Below are 17286 nucleotides of genomic sequence, written 5' to 3' on the forward strand. Positions count from 1 at the left end.
TTCTATCAGAGATTCTAACTATTGGGAACATTACCCAATGGTACAACTTGCTCACAATAACACTTTGGTAAACTGATCATCTGTATTAGCAATTTGTGGCAGATGACCAAAAAATCGGGAAGGAACTCATGGCTAGTGTTTTCCTTTTAAGGAAAAGCTTTCATTTCCTTCCTGTTCTTCTTGCTTCTCCAATGCCAAAATTAAGGTTTCTATTTCAAATGTTATTTCTATATTATGAAATATTTGACATTATCTGAAGTAATTTTTAGAATGTACATGTTTTGGCAAAAGTGAGAGTACAGTTTCAAAAAAACAACTGTAGTCTGTTATTGCTCTGTCTTCAGATAAACAGACTGGACTATGTGATTCATTGTGTATGAACATAATGCTTCCCAAATCCTCCTTCAAGCCAATATACGAACTGGTTTTCCCATCCAGTTTAGGAAGAAAAAAGGTTTCTAACAACTTACTGATAATACTAGTGACTATCTCTGTGGTGGTCCCTGAGTAAATGGGAAGGGAGGGAACCCTTCAAAATGTGCCCATAGGCTGAAAGACAACTTGGGTCAGAGCTGTCAAAAGCCATTTAACAGAACATAAATTAAAGAACAATTGTAGTGGGTATAATATTACGTAAGTCAAATAGGACACTAGCAGTACAGGCTCTTTTGGTTTTGTATTGATTACAAAAATGAAAGTACTTGTAAAAAATAAATTTTAGGAAGCCAGTGAATAAACAGGTATTAAAAGAATAATATAGGTAAGGAAATAACACAAACAAGCCTTGTGTCTAAGGTTATGGTGAAAATTTCACACACATATTAATAGACATGTTGTTATGATGCAATTAACCTTAGGATCAATAATAGAAAAATCTACTAATTAGCAGTAGGATTTCACTTCATTATCATAAGACAAATGAATTTTCAGTTTTAATCCTTAAAAAAAAGTAGGGTCCTAACAGACTGGCCGGAAAAGCCAGCTTGGGGGTATGGGAGCTTGGGGGTATGGCATTGCGATGACACATAGCCCCAAGATGCCTGGAAGCCTGCCAGCCAATCAGAAGGGGGAGGCTTGAAGCCACTCCGGTAGCATGGCACACCACTAGAGCACCCAGAAGATGCCAAGGGGTTGTGCCAGGGTCGCCTAAGGTGACCCAGAACAAGCCGAAATAGGAGCTGATCTTTTCCGCTGCTATTTGGGCCTGTGGCGGAGGATGCCTTCAGGATGGGGGCATGTATTTGCTACAGTCCCAGGGTGTTTTTAGTGTGGGTGGGTTGAAGCTGCCCCTTCATGGCCATGGATAATTCACAAAACATCTCAAGAAAGCATCTTCCCTTGTGGAAAAATAGATAAACAATGTATAACTGTCAGAAATGGAAGTTATGATGACAGGACAGCAATAAACAATTTTTCAGTTATATAGAGTCTACTATTGTAAGTCAATAATTTCCAATAATCAACAAAATGGAGAATTTAGATAGAGGAAAATACTAATTTGCCACATATAGTTACTTACCTCAGAATGCATAGACATACTTTGCCTCCTTGTGTTAATCGACAAAATCCAAATCTTTGTTTGCTTTCAATATCAGTAAGTACAAAGGTAAAATGTTGTCCAACTTGGGTCACTCTGGAAAGAAAAATAGATTTAAGGAAGTACATATTTTCCCCAAAAATGTAAGCAGAAAGCATATGCAAAGTTATATACATATGTTACTGTTGTTGCCTGCCTTCCAGTCCTTTACTTATGGTGACCCTAAAGTGAACCTATCATAGGGTTCTCTTGATATGATTTGTTCAGAAGGGATTTGCCAATGCCATCATCTGAGGCTGAGAGAGTGTGACTTGCCTAAGGTCAACAAGTGAGTTTACATGGCCGAGCTGGGATCCAAATTCTGGTCTCCAGAGTCCTAGTCCAATACTCTAACCACTACACCACACTGCCTCTCATATGGCGACCCTAGGGCCAGAGTAACATTAACTGGGGAAAGGGGTACAAGACTCAAGTTCAGCACAGAAATCAGGACCTGCTCCATTACGGGTTGTCAGAATTCATAAGGATAAAGCTTTAAATACATTTCTGTACACCAGAGAACACTCCTCAGTCCATGAAATAGATAGGGGAGTGTTTATATTGGTGCATTCATTATCAAGACTTAATTTAAAGCTTTCTTTGAGGGCAGATAAACCATTACCTCTTTTTAGGTATGAAAATTCACATTATCAGTGCCAAATACAAGCTGTTTGCCCTTGAAGGAAGAATGCATTTTCCTGTAGATTTATGAGCATCTGCGTAATTCTTTAGGAATGTGAAGTCATTCATATGACAGATTATTTTTTACAAAAAAGTAATGAGTTGCTTCTATATCTCATGTACTAATGCTTTATTACCTTGTAACTTTATAATACAAATGAAAGCTGGAAAAAATAGTGGCTTATTTAATGTGTGTATTCATTAAGGAAAGGGTCACTCTGGAAAGAAAATATACTTAGGGAAATAAGTTTATAGAATTAAGAATAGAATAGAGAAAGTAAATGGAGATGCAATCTTTCTCTGCGTCTGTCTCCCTCTCAATCATACAATGCTTTGAACCACTGAAATTACTGGGAGGAGGTACAGATGTGGACTAAAGAAAAGGAAGTATTTCTTCATACTGTGTAAAATTAAATGGTAAAGCTTATAACCAAAGTTCATATAGCTTTAAAAATGTAAGAAAAAATATGGCATGTCTATCAATGGCTAATTGCTATGACTATGCTAAATATTCAGAATGCAATGTACCACTGAATAAAAAATTCTGTTAACAAACTGAAAGGACAGCCGACTATCACCTCCTTCTGTGCTTCTAGCCATCTCATGAGACATCTGCTACTCTTGTGAGATAGAAGAGTCAACTACATGGGTCTTTTATATGATCCATGTTATGGTTATGTTTTTAGGGCTCTGTACTCTGAGGGGAGGAGTACAAAGGGACTGTAAAACTGTGGTTCACACCATTAAGCTTTAATTTGTGCACTACACTGTTATATTCCCACTAAAAGAAGATTATTTCTGAATACCCTAAAAAATTATATATGATATGACTGAGGTGTCAGTTACCTCTTTAATGTTCACTTTAGTGTGGCAACTAGTTTCTGAATTAGGCACAAGGGTAGCCCCATGTAGAGCACATTACAGAAGTCAAGTTGTGAGGTTACCAGCATATGTACCACAGTTTTCAGATCCCCTGGCTCCAGGAAGGGTCACAGCTGGTGTATCAGCTGAAGCTGATAACAAGCACTACTGGCTGTTGCATCTATCTGGGTTGACATCTGAAGCAATGAATCCAGGAGCACTCTCAAGATGCGAACACAGTCCTTTAGGGGAAGTGTGACCCCATCTAGGACCAGTTGACATATCTCCATACCTGGATTAGGGGGCCCAACAACAAGTACCTCCGTCTTGTCTGTTTTTCCTCATCAGTCCATTACCGCCTTAAGACATTCATGCAGAGGAGAGATGCCATCTTTAGTCAGTGCTGCAATCCAGGGCATGGAGAGATATCCGGATGTCATCAGAGTACTGATAACACCCCACCCCATGTCTCTGGATGATCTCCCCCAGCGGCTTCATATATGTATTAAATAGCATTGGGGACAGAATGGCACCTTGAGGGACACCAGATTTGAGCTCCCTTTTAGAGGAGGAATTGTCCTCTAGCATCATCATCTGGAATCTGCCCGAGAGACAGGATTAAAACCACTGCAATTCAGTGCTCCCGACTCCCAATTCTCCCAAGCATTCCAAAAGGATACAAAGGTCAATGGTATCGAAGGTTGCTGAGAGGTCCAGAAATACCAACAGGGTCACACTTCCCCTATCATCTAAATTTATTACGGCACACAGCCAGCATAAAACAATAAAAAGTATTCCAAGAGCTCAAAGGTATATGTTCATGTACACATAGCATAAATACCATATGGATAAAATGTTCAACCTCGAATATCCTCGCTAGGTTATGACAAGGCGAAATCTATCATCTCTCAGCGAATCAAGGATATTGACTTCCAAACCCATAGAAGCCAGTAAGCCCTGTATCCCATTGGAGAAACTGGAAGACCTGGAAAGCCTGCTAGATACTTTGAGTACTTGAATGTCCCAAAATTTAGAAGGGCATTTATGCTAGCGAGATTTAACATTCTTCCATCTTCTGTTTTTGAGGGTAGATTTAAAAAGGTCCCGTACCAATGTCGACATTGCCCTTGTGGCTCAGAGGAAATTGAGACAATTAGTCATGTTCTTCCCCTGTCAATACCCAGACAAAGATCGCCCACTAAGGCGGTCATAGCAGTCTCAACTCCATATCTTGCCCTAAAGAGGGTTTGAAATGGATCCAGATAATTTGTTTCATCCAAGTCTACTTGGAGATGAAGGGCAACAGCCCTCTCAGTCACTTTGCACAAAAACTATATACCATTCACAAAATCAGTTTGGAATTGTCAGCATTCATACATTAACATTCAATATAATACAGTGACTAAATAAACATTCAGCACAATATATATTTTCAGAACTCATTAGGATACAAATAAAAATGTGTTATAGTAAGGTAAGCATAAGCAGTAAATAGATGTAAGGATTTTATATCAACGGTGAATCAATCTGAACGTTCATTTATTGGAAAATTCCTTCAACCAAAAAAATCCTAGATCTCAGGGAAGTTAAAAGTAAGCATGTAGATATGATCCCAAATTCTCTTTAAACAGGCTTTGAAATAAATTATCTCCTAAATATTGCTATTTATATGATCCACCATATATGGATTGTAGCAAGAAATGATGCAATAATTGTTTTATCACATAAAAAGGAAAATATATGTTTTAAGAGAAACAATTAACAGGATACTGTGTTTGTTCTTAGACTAATGTAAAGGTTGCAGTTCTCTAAAAATTGTACAGTGTGCCCATGTTATACGCGGGCGCACCATACGTGGCTTCCAGCATATGCTGGGAGCCTGCACCGGAAGAAGCCTCGGTGCGCCTGGAAGGAGTAATGAGGCGCGCACCGCAGGTATGTAATGGGGCTCTAGCACACGTGTTTTTTCCTTGCGCAAGGGCCCCCCAGAACAGATCCCCCACATAAGGAAAGGGCACACTGTACTAGGCACTCCTGGATGAAAGGGATTATAGAGACCCATTTCAGCCTGCCTATGAGACACAGACAGCTTTGGTTGCTTTTGTAGATGACTTACACAGGGAGCTAGATAGGGGAGCGTGTTCCTGTTAGTTCTGTTGGACCTCTCCAGAATTTTTGATACAATCAACTTTGGTATCCTTATGGATCACCTCTCTAGGATGTGGCTTGGGGGTAATGTTTTACAATGGTTCCCATCTTTCTTGGAGGGGTGTACTCAGAAGGTGGTACTAAGGGATGCCTTTTTGACACCTTGGTCATTATTCAATTGTGTCCCTCTGGGCTTTGTTCTATCCTTCATCCTGTTTAATATTTGCATGTAATCTCTGGGAGAGATGATCTGGAATTTGGGGGTTCAGTGTTATCAGTATACTGATGACACACAACTCTTATCTCTCCTTTCCATCCAATTTCAAGGAGGCTGTTTCTCCATTAAACCAATGTCTCCTGTCAGTAATGGACTGGATAAGAGTGAACAAATTGAAACTTAATCCAAACAAGGCAGAGGTGCTACTGGTCAGTCAGAAGGCTGATCAGGGAATAGGGCTTCAGCCTGCAGATGTTGGGTTATACTCCCCCAAAATCGCAGGTTCATAGCATGGGAGTGTTCCTAGACTCAAATCTGAGCCCGGATACCCAGATTTCAGCAGTGGCCAGGAGTGTATTTGCAGAGTTATAAATAGTGCACCCATTCCTTGAGACGTCAGTTGTAGCTATGGTGACATATACCTCAGTTATATCCCGTCTGGACTACTGTAACACACTCTGTGTGGGGCTGCCTTTGGAAACTGTCTGGAAACTTCAGCAGGTCCAAAATGTTGCAGCCAGGCTGGGTATAGGGATCCTATGACACACATAACCCTTGAAACAGCTACATTGGCTACTAGTCCATTTCTGGGCAGAATTCGAAGTGCTGGTTTTGACCTTTAAAGCCCTACACAACCCAAGACTATCTGAAATGCCACATCTCCTTATATAACACAGGATGTGTGTTAAGTTCTGCAAGAGAGGGATTTCTCATTCCAATTACCCTTGAAAACAAGCTTGGTGAAAACACAAAAGAGAACCTTCTCTGTGGCTGCTCCCAGGTTGTGGAACTCCCTTCCACAGATACCTGGGCAGATACCTCCCTCCTGTCTTTCCACCAACAAGTAAAGCTGTTCTTATTTAAACAGAACTTTTGAATTTTAATTATGATGTCTTGTAATCTTTTACTGAAATTATGCTGTAAATGTATTTTAAGTGCTTTTAACTGTATTCACTAAATTTTTAACAATACAGTGCTACCTCGGGTTACGAAATTAATTCGTTCCGCGGCGCCGTTCGTAACCCGATACATTTCGCAACCCGAAAAGGCTTTCCGTTAGCGCTGGAAAGCCACTAGCTGCGCTTCGCATTTAAATTTCGCACCGAAATGAATTTCGTAACCCGAAAAATCTTTCGTTACCCGGAACAGTTTTTTCCAATCTAACTTTTTCGTACCCCGGAAATTTCGTAACGCGATCAATTCGTATCCCGGGGTACCACTGTACTGATATTTAATTATCTTTTAACTTTTGTAATCACTGTTTTAATTGTCTTTGTTTTTTAAACTACTGTAAACTGTCCAAGATCCTATTTTGGGAGAAAGGCGGAATTTGAGTGTAATAAATGAATAATAAATAATACTATGTGTTTATTTTCATGCAAATCCCAAAATGGGGGTATTCTTAGTTTCCTTTAAAAAAAAATAATTATAGTGATATTTAATTAATTCCTAACCACTGGATGGCAGTAAGTGCTCCTCGTGTGCCCTCAAAGTTCCTACTTTTCTTGTGCTTTGCCTTAACTGTCATTTTCCAATTCAGTGGTACTGCACTGTTTTAAACAGTTTGACTAAAATATTTTTCTGCTTATTTAAGATATGGCCTATACCCATTTATTTTTCTATTGTAAGCTCTACTGAAATTATCATATGCAAACACTAGGCTGTGCAACAAGTATTTCAAGCAGATTCTGCAGTTTTGTTAGTATGTCAGAACAGCTCAAGCCCATTTTCAGATAAATTCCACAGAAGTATCCATGCCAGCCTCTTCAGTAAAACCAAGTGAAAAAAAGTGTAGGAAGGCTCAGGTTTACATATTGCTCCTTTCCTTTATTCCAAGCACCAGATAAGGCTGAGAAGAGCATCTGCCTTCCATTGTAAACCTCCCAGTTACTCATGTTTGATTCACCACAATTTTGTTGTTCTTGTGGCATGTCTTCAAGTCATTTCTGATTTATAGTGGCCCTAAGGCTATCATGTGATTTTCTTGACAAGATTTATTCAGAGGGGATTTGCCCTTGCCTTCCTCTGAGAATGAGAGAATGTGACTTCCCTAAGGACATTCAGTGGGTTTCCATGGTCCATGATCCAACTGAGTTTCTCCTCAATAACCGTAGTTATTAACTTCCCCAAGTTTCAACATCATGGAGATTAACAGCTTGGTTAAAATTTGAAGTGAAAGTCTTACAATGCCTTCATGCAGATATGCAAGACAGGAGCTGTAGGGGAACACAAGAGCCAGAGACTATGGAGTTTATCAGACAAGGGAAATTGGAAGTATAATCCAATGGCGATCTGAACGCAATCATGGGGTTTAACGTTATTGCGTGATAACCCACTATACGCAAATTCGGGCAATGGGAAGTCAGTCCGAACGCAATCATGGGGTTTCAGGTTATTGCGTGATAGACTGTCACAGGCAAATTTGGGCAATGACATGTTATTTTCACACACACACACACACAGCAAACCAGAGTTCTATGACAACTCTGGCTTGCCATGAATGAGTAGTGTGCTGGCATGTATTGTTTAATCACCCCTTCTTGCTGCAGGAGTGGCTAAACCAACCATAGAGCTTTGCTTCATGGTTGCTTTACTGTATCATCCAGCACCTTCCCTCATCTTATTTATTCCCTCCCCATAAAGCAGAGGAAGAATCCACAGTTTTGCGGTAGTGGTGCCTGTCACCTTTAATTCCTCTAAGGACATGTATTAAAAAATCATGAATACCCCAAATAACTTGAATACTTTTTTGATCAAGCAATGTAGGCAAATGACCACTGTTGTATTGTAGAGACTATTTTTAAAAATCCACAATAAAAGTAATACAAAACTGTAACCACGCAACTTCTTAAAAATGACCTTCACAAGATACTCTTTGCTTCATGGTTGCTTTATTATATCATCCAGCATCCAGTCTATGTATTCTTATAGAAAGCCTATCTGTAGAATCATCACTAGAAAAATGGCTACTGCACCAAAGCCAAGCTGAATCAAGCGCAGAACTTGGCAAAATATATTTTTGGACTATACTTGCAGGGGAGTCTACATGTTGATGTCCAAAAATTAACTTTTTCAATTTTGTGTTATATCTTTTGTCTTTTTTTAAAATTGTAGCTAAGCCATACTTAATTCAGAGAAATTCCCAGTAGAATGTGTTGAAATCAATCTGTAGCATCTCCAATAGCTTCTCAACAGAACATTTTAAACAGAAAATATAATGACTGCAGAGCAAGACTATTTTAAAAAGCTTCATAGAGAAAGTACATTTTATATGCTTTATGCCAATTGCCTTTCCAGTTCAGCTGGAAAGAAATAAAGAAGGGAACATAAGTATTCTTATATATACAAACATATACATTAATAGCAAAGGTATACTACACATTTATGTTTTTTCCATTAAAAATGTAAAGGGTCTTTGGGAGATTTAGTGCAATGACAGGATTACAACCTGAATACTACAGTGTAGAAAGCAGTTCTTCTTGATGTGATTGTAGAAGTATTCAATGCATTGTAAGTCCTATTTTAAAAAAAGGACATACTTCCCAGTGTAGTCTCTCTCTCTTGCTCTCTGTGTGTGTGAGTGTGTACAGTTAATATTAGCTTTTTTAAATTAAAATGCTACAGTAGGACATACCTTGCAATGTCAAAAGGAAAGCAGAATTTAGGTATGATCTGGAGTATTTCCTGTAAATACAGAAGAAGGAATGTTAGATATGTTTACAAATTACTTTACTGCTTCTATAATATTGTTCACTTTTAAAAATTGAAAAATGAAGCAATATTTAGCAAGAGATTTTTTAAAAAAACTTTAGCATACGTTCCTGGACTGAAATAATTGATTATTTAAAAGGAATTAAGTTTGTGCTTTGGCAGATTGCAAAGACAATGCCATAGAAACCCCAGGAGGGAAAGGCCTGGCCTGAAGGGTATTAACACCCTTCACATCCCCGCTGGGATTCGCTTCAACAAGGCCATATGGATTTTACAAGAAGCACCATACCATATGGGTAGGCCACGTCTGCTGCTACTTGTACTACAGACTAGCCACAGGGACTTCTGACAGATCCTGGCTCAAAAATCCAAATGTTGTTTCAATTAAAATGCAAGCAGAGAAAGGGGAACCAAGTTGGCAGCAAACTGAATTTACTGAGAGCTAAACAACTCTATACACATTTCATAAGCTAATGTTTTAAAAAGCTGGAACTCTCCATTGCGTACAAAGCAGAAATTGTACCATTAACCCATTAGGATAGCACAAGGTTCCAAACACAATCCACTGTCATTTTAAAAAGTAAAGAAATAAAATGTTCTCATATTTTTACAGATGTTATCATTTTCTTTCTTCCCTTTTCTATCTGTAATGCTGTTTAGCAGCATGTAAAATGTGTTAATATAAAAAGGACCCATGTTGGCTTTGAAAACTATTATGATGCCTCAAAAATTGAGTAGTATAATAATAGCAACTGTCACCCCAAGTAGTCAACATCATACTAAGAGCTGTTTCACAAAGAATATTACGGTAGTATATTTTATACTGTGTCATTTATGTGTATTTCACTGTACAGACTAACATAATGAAGATACAATCCTGTAGTGAGAACCTAGATTTAAGTACTGACAAGGAAAAAAAGAAATGGACAGCAGAAAGGAGAAAACAGAAATATAAAGAGGTGAATATGAGCAAGTGCAGTAACATGTACATAGATTTTGCTGCAAGTTAGTGTTAAACATTTGCTTCTTATATTAATGGAAAGGGAGGGTTTTGAGGAAGGGTTCAGAACAAGGGGTAGCTAAGTCAGGGTACCATAAATCTCCAGAGCATCATAGATACAGGTTGTTTTAGGTATCAGGTTTAAATTTAAACCGAAACAATAGTTTCCATACTGCCTCCAAAGACCAGTGAAGTGTTGTTAAACTGAACAGAAGACAGTATTACAGTAAAGCTTGGCCATATGCATTCCCATGGAAAATGTGATCACGTCTGGGGAAAGTTTTCACCACCAAAGGCAATTTCCCAGTTTAGTCCCTACATTCTTTGATTTTGTTTAAAACTGTCAATATTGCCTTCTCTGGATTTGTTACACATTGTAGAAACTGACTTAGAAGTACAGTATCATAATGTAAGAGCCGCTTGTTTGTAAAAACAGCTTTGCCTATTCATTTCCATGTCAGAGACAGCGTTACATGCAGAACCTCACTATACACATGGAGTAAATATCACACATAAAGGAAATTTGATAAAATAAGGAAACTACTCTCATACAAAACACTCTAAACAGCCACCACCAGGCTATGAACTAGACTTTTGAATTTGCTATAACTGAGGAATACTGGTCAGTTAAAACCAGATTACATTTTCTTTATACTTTCTTTAATTTAGTAACCATGGCATTTTTAATTCACTGAAATATTATGTTGATAGAAAAAGAAAGAAAACAAAATTTCTGTAATCTGTTCTATTTGAGAAATAATGGGGCCATACAGACAGGCCAAAATAAAGCTGCTTCAGGTCACTTCGGAGGTATGCTGTTTAAATGACACATGCCTCTTAACAGGCCAGAAGCTGTGCTCCAGTCCTTAGGACTGGAGCATGGCTTTGGCACAGCCTCTGGCCTCTTAGGACGCATGCATCATTTAAACAGAATACCTCCAAAGTGACCCGAAGCAGCTTTATTTTGGCCTGCCTGTACAGGCCCAATGGTTACTTCTTTTTTTCAGTTTTCAAAAAGCCTTAGCTCAGTACAGGTATAATCCTGGCTACCAGCGAATTATTTGGTTCATGTACACTGTAGAAATAAAGCAGTTTCACATTACTTTATCTGCCAAGGTTCCATCTGACAGAATCCTGGGATTTGTAGTTTTGTCACCACCACTCTTTGGCAGAGAATGCTAAAGGCCTTTTAAAGCTGCAAATCCCAAGGTTCCATAGGATGGAGCTACAGCACCTAAAGTGGTGTCAAACCGCGTTATTTCTACAGCCCTGGTTTGCTAATCAGATAATGCATCTGGAATTTATGCTTCACTATCTTCCCAGAGGTAGTTTTTCTCTTCTATCCCTTTCCAGGCTTTAAATACTGAGTCAAATCATGGATACCCTACACATGCTCTTATATAACCATTTCCAGATATAGTTTTACTCTGTTTACAAGGATGTGGTCTTTAAGCTTACAAGAGAACCATGGTTTACATTAGAACATATGCAACACTAAACCATGATTAAAGGAAGGAAGGAAGGAAAAGGAGGAAATTACTTCAGGAATCAAGTATTACATCTGCAACAGAACCCTTTTAATACTGAATGTTATGTTTTCAGCAAAGACTGTGACATTCATCCTATTATATATATAAGTAATAACATCTTGGAAAGTTAAATATATTTTTTTAAAAAACTTCAACAAAAGGTAGATTTACCAAATTACAGTCGTCCCTTTTGATTTGCAGGGGATCTGTTACACACACACACACACACACACACACACACACACACACACACACTGCGAATCAGATATTGGGGTCCCATTGATTTCAATGGCTGCACGCTCCTGTGAGCACACACACCATTTTGTTCCCTCCCTACTTTCAATCTGTAAATAATCAAGACCGCAGATCCCAAGTCCGCGAACAAGGAGGGAGGACTGTATATACCAAAACCCACAAAGCAAACTTAATGTTCAATATTACCCAAATTATTTGGATTAGCACTATCAGAGTAAAGATTGTACATAATGGGCCTTTAAGTGGTAAATATTGTATAATTTGTTATTAACAGAGATCCCAAACTATAATTAGTCCATACTTCACAATCCTGATCAGCAAGCAAAGAAGCTGTAGTTGCAGGAATTTGTAACAATCCTGCTACCGTTCTGTTCTTCAACACAATATAAACACACATACACTATTACTGTTTTCCTTGTAATAGATAAATGTATGAGTTCCTTCAGCAACATTGTAAGAGGCAGATGAACTACAAGACTTTCCCACTGTTGTCTTCCCTCCCTCCCGCTATCCTCAGTCAGAACACATGCATGCACGCACATATGTGCACGCACACACACACACACTCTGCAAAACACAACCTCAGCTCGCTTCCCAACTGGCAGGATCATCCCTCAGGGGACAAGTCTTTAAACCTCCGCACTCTTTAAAATTCAACCAGCCAGCAGGTCTGTAGACTAGTGTATAAACAGTATAAAGGGGGGGGGGGGGGAATCCTCCCAGCTTATGTCAGTGACAAAGCAGCTCAGCACTTGACTGTTTTTCCCCTGACAGTGTAAGCCAGGTTTACACAGATCAATAGATGGAACCTTACCTAGCTTGCAGGGCTCAGTTTCCTGCCTTAATTACAGGTGCTATTCATATTTTAAAACAAATGAAAATAATATGCCATCCAGAAGGCTTTTAAATGTCTAGCATCCAACTGCTTAAAAATATTAATTACATGATAAAAATATTAATTACGTAAAAAATCATTACTATGCCTTTTAAAGTTTGTTTTGCGTAGCACTGGCACACTATATATCTATATTCACAGTTCATTGTTCTATGAAGAAGAAAACACCATTAAACTTGTACTTAAGGCTTGCCTTAGCAGGTAGAAAGACCAAACTGACATGTTTATTAAAGAACTGTTGCATCTTGTTATAAACATGGATTGAAGTGTTAATTCTTTTTAATGAGATAGACAGATAGATAAGATAGATAAGATAGATAGATAGATAGATAGATAGATAGATAGATAGATAGATAGAGCGAGCTGACTAGTGGATAATGTCAGGCTACACCATAGACACATTAGGATGGAGTTGCTCAGAAAAAAACAAGGAAATAAAAGTGTTTTAGAATATAATACAAGTAACTAAAAATCTGGCGGTTAAGCTGAAGAAACAAAACTGTCAAAACACCCAGCCACTAGTCTGCTTGTTAGAAATGGCTTTTAAAGGGTGCATGGTTTAATTAGCTATTGTTAAACAAATACTCAACACTATTGCCCTGCTACAAAGAACGATGTGTTTTCTTGAATTGCCACTTGTTCAAAAAGTGTAATCATTGAATTTCAAAACACAAACATCAAACAACACACCTTTGCAGAGGAAAAAGGAATACTCATATGTCTCTAAAATACAGAAGCAGTCTAAATTGTAATTTGCAAAGGACCAGAAATAAAGAGGCTCCATTAGAATGATTTTTTTTTCTGGCTCTCCTTGTGTTCTTATTTTGAATTCACTGCAACTTAATATGGTACTGAACCGGAAAACGTCATGTTAAAATAATTCTCCTTATAATGATGTTCCAGATGTACGCACACATCTATGCATCACCACTCTGCCTTAGCTTCTTCATAAGCCCAAGTGGGAGAGATACTGTCATAAAGCTAAGAAATATTAACATAAGTAGGTCAGCTGACCCTCACATGAAGGGCCTCACATGACAGGCAGGTAACTTACAGAAGTATGATCTGGGGGATGTAGGGGGCAGGTCTGAGTATGGAAATATAATAAGGGAGCCAGAGTGATGTAGTGCCTTGAGCACTGAACTAGGACTCTGGGAGACTAGTGTCTGAATCATCTATGGAAACCCACTGGGCAACCATGGGCTAGTCATATTCTCCGAGCCTGAGGCAACAGTAAACCTCCTCTGAACAAATCTTGCCAAGAAAACCCCATAATAGAGTCATCTTACAATCACCTCTAAGCTGAAAATGGCTTGAGGGTGCACAACAACATTCCTGTATGACAACCTTCTATTCCTGGGTTCTGGGCTTCAGCTTTCAGTGAGGACTGGAGAAAGTCAGTAACTTGACTTCTAATGCCCTTTGCTATGCAACTGCCTTTGAAGGACACAAGACTTTTAAGCAAAACTTTCAAGCAATCTTTGGGATAAAATTCATACAGGTTACTTTCAGCATGTACAGTTGTCCCTCCACATTTGTGGCTCTGACTTTTGTGGATGTGATTATTTGCAGATCTGATTAATATGTTCTCTCTGGGTCCTTTAGCACAACTCTGTCAGAGGCTGATCACAGAGTCAGACAGGTGGACCTAGAGATTCCTTGAGAAAATACTTCTCTAGGCATCTGTAATTAAAATTAATTAATTAATTAAAAAGATTGTATGTACAGCGCTGTGTAAATTTACAGCGCTTTATAAATAAAGGTTAATAATAATAGATAGGTGTTCTCTCGGGTAAAAAAAATAGTGGTTTTTATTTGTATTTTTTCCATTTTCATGGGGATTCTGTGCCTTTAATCATATTAAGTGTGGAGGGTCCACTGTACTGAAGGGAAAGTATTTGGGAAAGTGGCCAAGGTGTGGCACTATGATTCCAAAATTCAAAATATCTGTATTACTCATTTTTGTTCTTTTTCTGTCTCTTCATAGCCTGCTCTCTATCCCAGAAGTTATTATTTATATGAACAAATGTAAGAAAAACAGGTGTTAAAATGTTAAGGTCTAGCATAGTAGACCAGACCACTCCAGACTACAACTAGAGGTGCCATTTTAAATACTCCCCAATGTAAACAACAAGTAAAGCAGTAGCACAGAAAAGAGACAGGTTATAGCTTAATCTACTTCCTAATATACCAGTTTTCAACCTAGAGAGAGGTTTCTATAGAGAAGAATTAAAATAGAAATGGCACATTCCATTCTATCATCACCAATTTATATACTATTTATTATCTCTCTGCCACACTGTTATATTATACATGTAGACTAGGCCTAAGTTTCATTTTTTAAAAAGAGGAATCTGGCCTATTTACTGGACCATATCCTCTAATGACTCTCTTTGGTTCAAATGTGAGGAGGTGTTCAAATGTGACGGAGGTGAGAAAGAGGAAGCCCTGGCTGGGCTTCCTCTTTCTCACCTCCGTCCTTTAATCTCTGTCCAGCATTCAGCCGCACGCATTATCACTTCCACCCACCGCTCTGACCACATCTCTCCTGTGTTGGCATCCCTTCACTGGCTCCCTCTCCCTTTCTGTATTCAGTACAAGTTCCTGCTGTCGATATTTAAAGCCCTCCATGGTCTGGCCCCTCCTTACTTATCAGACCTTCTTTCTCCTCACCTTCCCACCAGGGCCCTCCGTTCTGGTAGTCAAGGGCTCCTGTCTCAGCCCAGGATTTCCTCTGCCCCATCCCGGATTCGCCCCTTTTCACTTGCTGCCCCTCACTCCTGAAACCTTCTTCCCCCAGAAGCAAGAGCCATCACTTCTTTAACTAGCTTCAAAACGGAGTTGAAAACCATCCTGTTCAGAGAAGCCTTCCCAGGCATTGCATAATTGTCGCTTACCATCTGATGTTCTTTTAGTGTCTGTTTATCAAACCATTTCCTGTATTGCTATGTATTGTATATGTATTATCCTACTTGAGAGTATGTATTTTCCCTGGATGAAGATTAACCTTCCATTTTGAAGCCAAGCCCTCCCTCCAGTCCATCTGCCTTGGTCCAGGCCTCAGAGGTAGAGAGGAACTGCTGGACCTCTTACCCTCTCCCTCCACCACTCCCTTCTCCTTCTGTGTCATGTCTTTTTAGATTGTAAGCCCGAGGGCAGGGAATCGTCTAACTAAAAAGATTGCATGTACAGCGCTGTGTAAATTTACAGCGCTTCATAAATAAAGGTTAATAATAATAACAATAATAACAATAATAAATGTGGTTAGTCTGATTTCTGTACTCAAAATGTTACACCACAGTGTTATGATACAGATATGACAATGACCAGCGCTGTAAAACACAGTACTAAATGTATTTTCCAGCTGCATGCAAAGGGGCTATCAGGTTGTGTGAACATCTAAATCTAGAACAGTGGTTTCAAACCTGTGGGTCGGGACCTGTCATGCCTCCAGAGCATCTTTGATGCTCATGAGACATATATTTAGTTGAGATTATGTTAGCTTTTATATGTATTAGTTTAGAAGGGAAAATACAGATCTATAGCTTTAAGAAAGGCAAGGATTGTGGGAAATCCCAGGGTCTTATGCTGTCTCCCTCTAGCTAAGTTCCTGTGTGTAGTGAGATTTCAGCCAAGTCAGACCTGGAGAGAGTATTTTCCTTTGACAAAAAGATAAGTCCACAAAGGAAGAAAGATAGTCCTCAAAGAAAGATAGAATACATCAAGAAGAGAGCAAGGTATTTAGAAAGGACTATAGTAAGAAAAAGAAGAAATCAGTTTTGTGTTATTTGTGTTATATCCAGTAAAGCTTTTAAAAAAAACTTTAGAAATTTGTGGACAAGTCTTTTGTTCTGGCTGTGTTCCTGAGAGCCAGAGGCCTTACTGCACCCAAAGTCCATAGTATTGCTCTTGGGACAAAACAGGACCCTTTTGGGGGTCGAATGACCCTTTCATGGGCGTTGCCTAAGACCATTGGAAAACACCTATTTAATTACAGTTATGAAGTAGCAACGAAAATAATTTCATGGGTTTGGGTCACCACAACATGAGGAACTCTATTAAAGGGTTGTGACATTAGGAAGGTTGGGATCCACTGATCTAGAACGTTTCAAATGGAGTGTCTGCGTAGGCATAAAATCCTTTTGTGTGAGGCACAGAGACCATAAAGAGGAATGATAAATTCCACAGGGATAGCTGAACTTCCTGTTGTGATAATTGACAAGTCCTCTGATATTTTAAACAGAACACATTCATCATGCCATAAATGTTTGCAGGCTAAAGTCCACTTTGCTGGGACTACTTCACTTCAAGCCTTTTTGACAAGAGACCAGAAAGTACACCCCACTAAATGTAATTATTTTAGGTATCAAAAAAAGCTATTTGAACAGAAAGAGTGTATGAACATCACACAAA

At 38.8% G+C, this 17286-nt stretch overlaps 1 protein-coding gene across 3 annotated transcripts in view; it reads right to left on the reverse strand.

Annotated features, from left to right (window-relative positions):
* DENND1B (DENN domain containing 1B) overlaps positions 1-17286 on the reverse strand; it is a 216040-nt gene that overhangs the window by 131185 nt on the left and 67569 nt on the right. For 2 of the 3 annotated variants that reach the window (XM_089516491.1, XM_089516490.1), the window contains exons 4-5: positions 9118-9167; positions 1520-1633 (exon numbers count right to left, since the gene is read on the reverse strand). In XM_089516491.1, the coding sequence (XP_089372617.1) occupies positions 1520-1633; positions 9118-9167 (164 nt within the window). Of the gene's footprint in view, positions 1-1519; positions 1634-9117; positions 9168-17286 lie in introns of those variants that run through there. The other variant, XM_089516492.1, reaches the window with a different exon arrangement.

The sequence above is a fragment of the Sceloporus occidentalis genome, unplaced genomic scaffold, assembly GCF_023333645.1.
Source record: "Sceloporus occidentalis isolate IW3139 unplaced genomic scaffold, rSceOcc1.0.p SCAF_3, whole genome shotgun sequence".
In the NCBI taxonomy this organism is placed as follows: domain Eukaryota; kingdom Metazoa; phylum Chordata; class Lepidosauria; order Squamata; family Phrynosomatidae; genus Sceloporus; species Sceloporus occidentalis.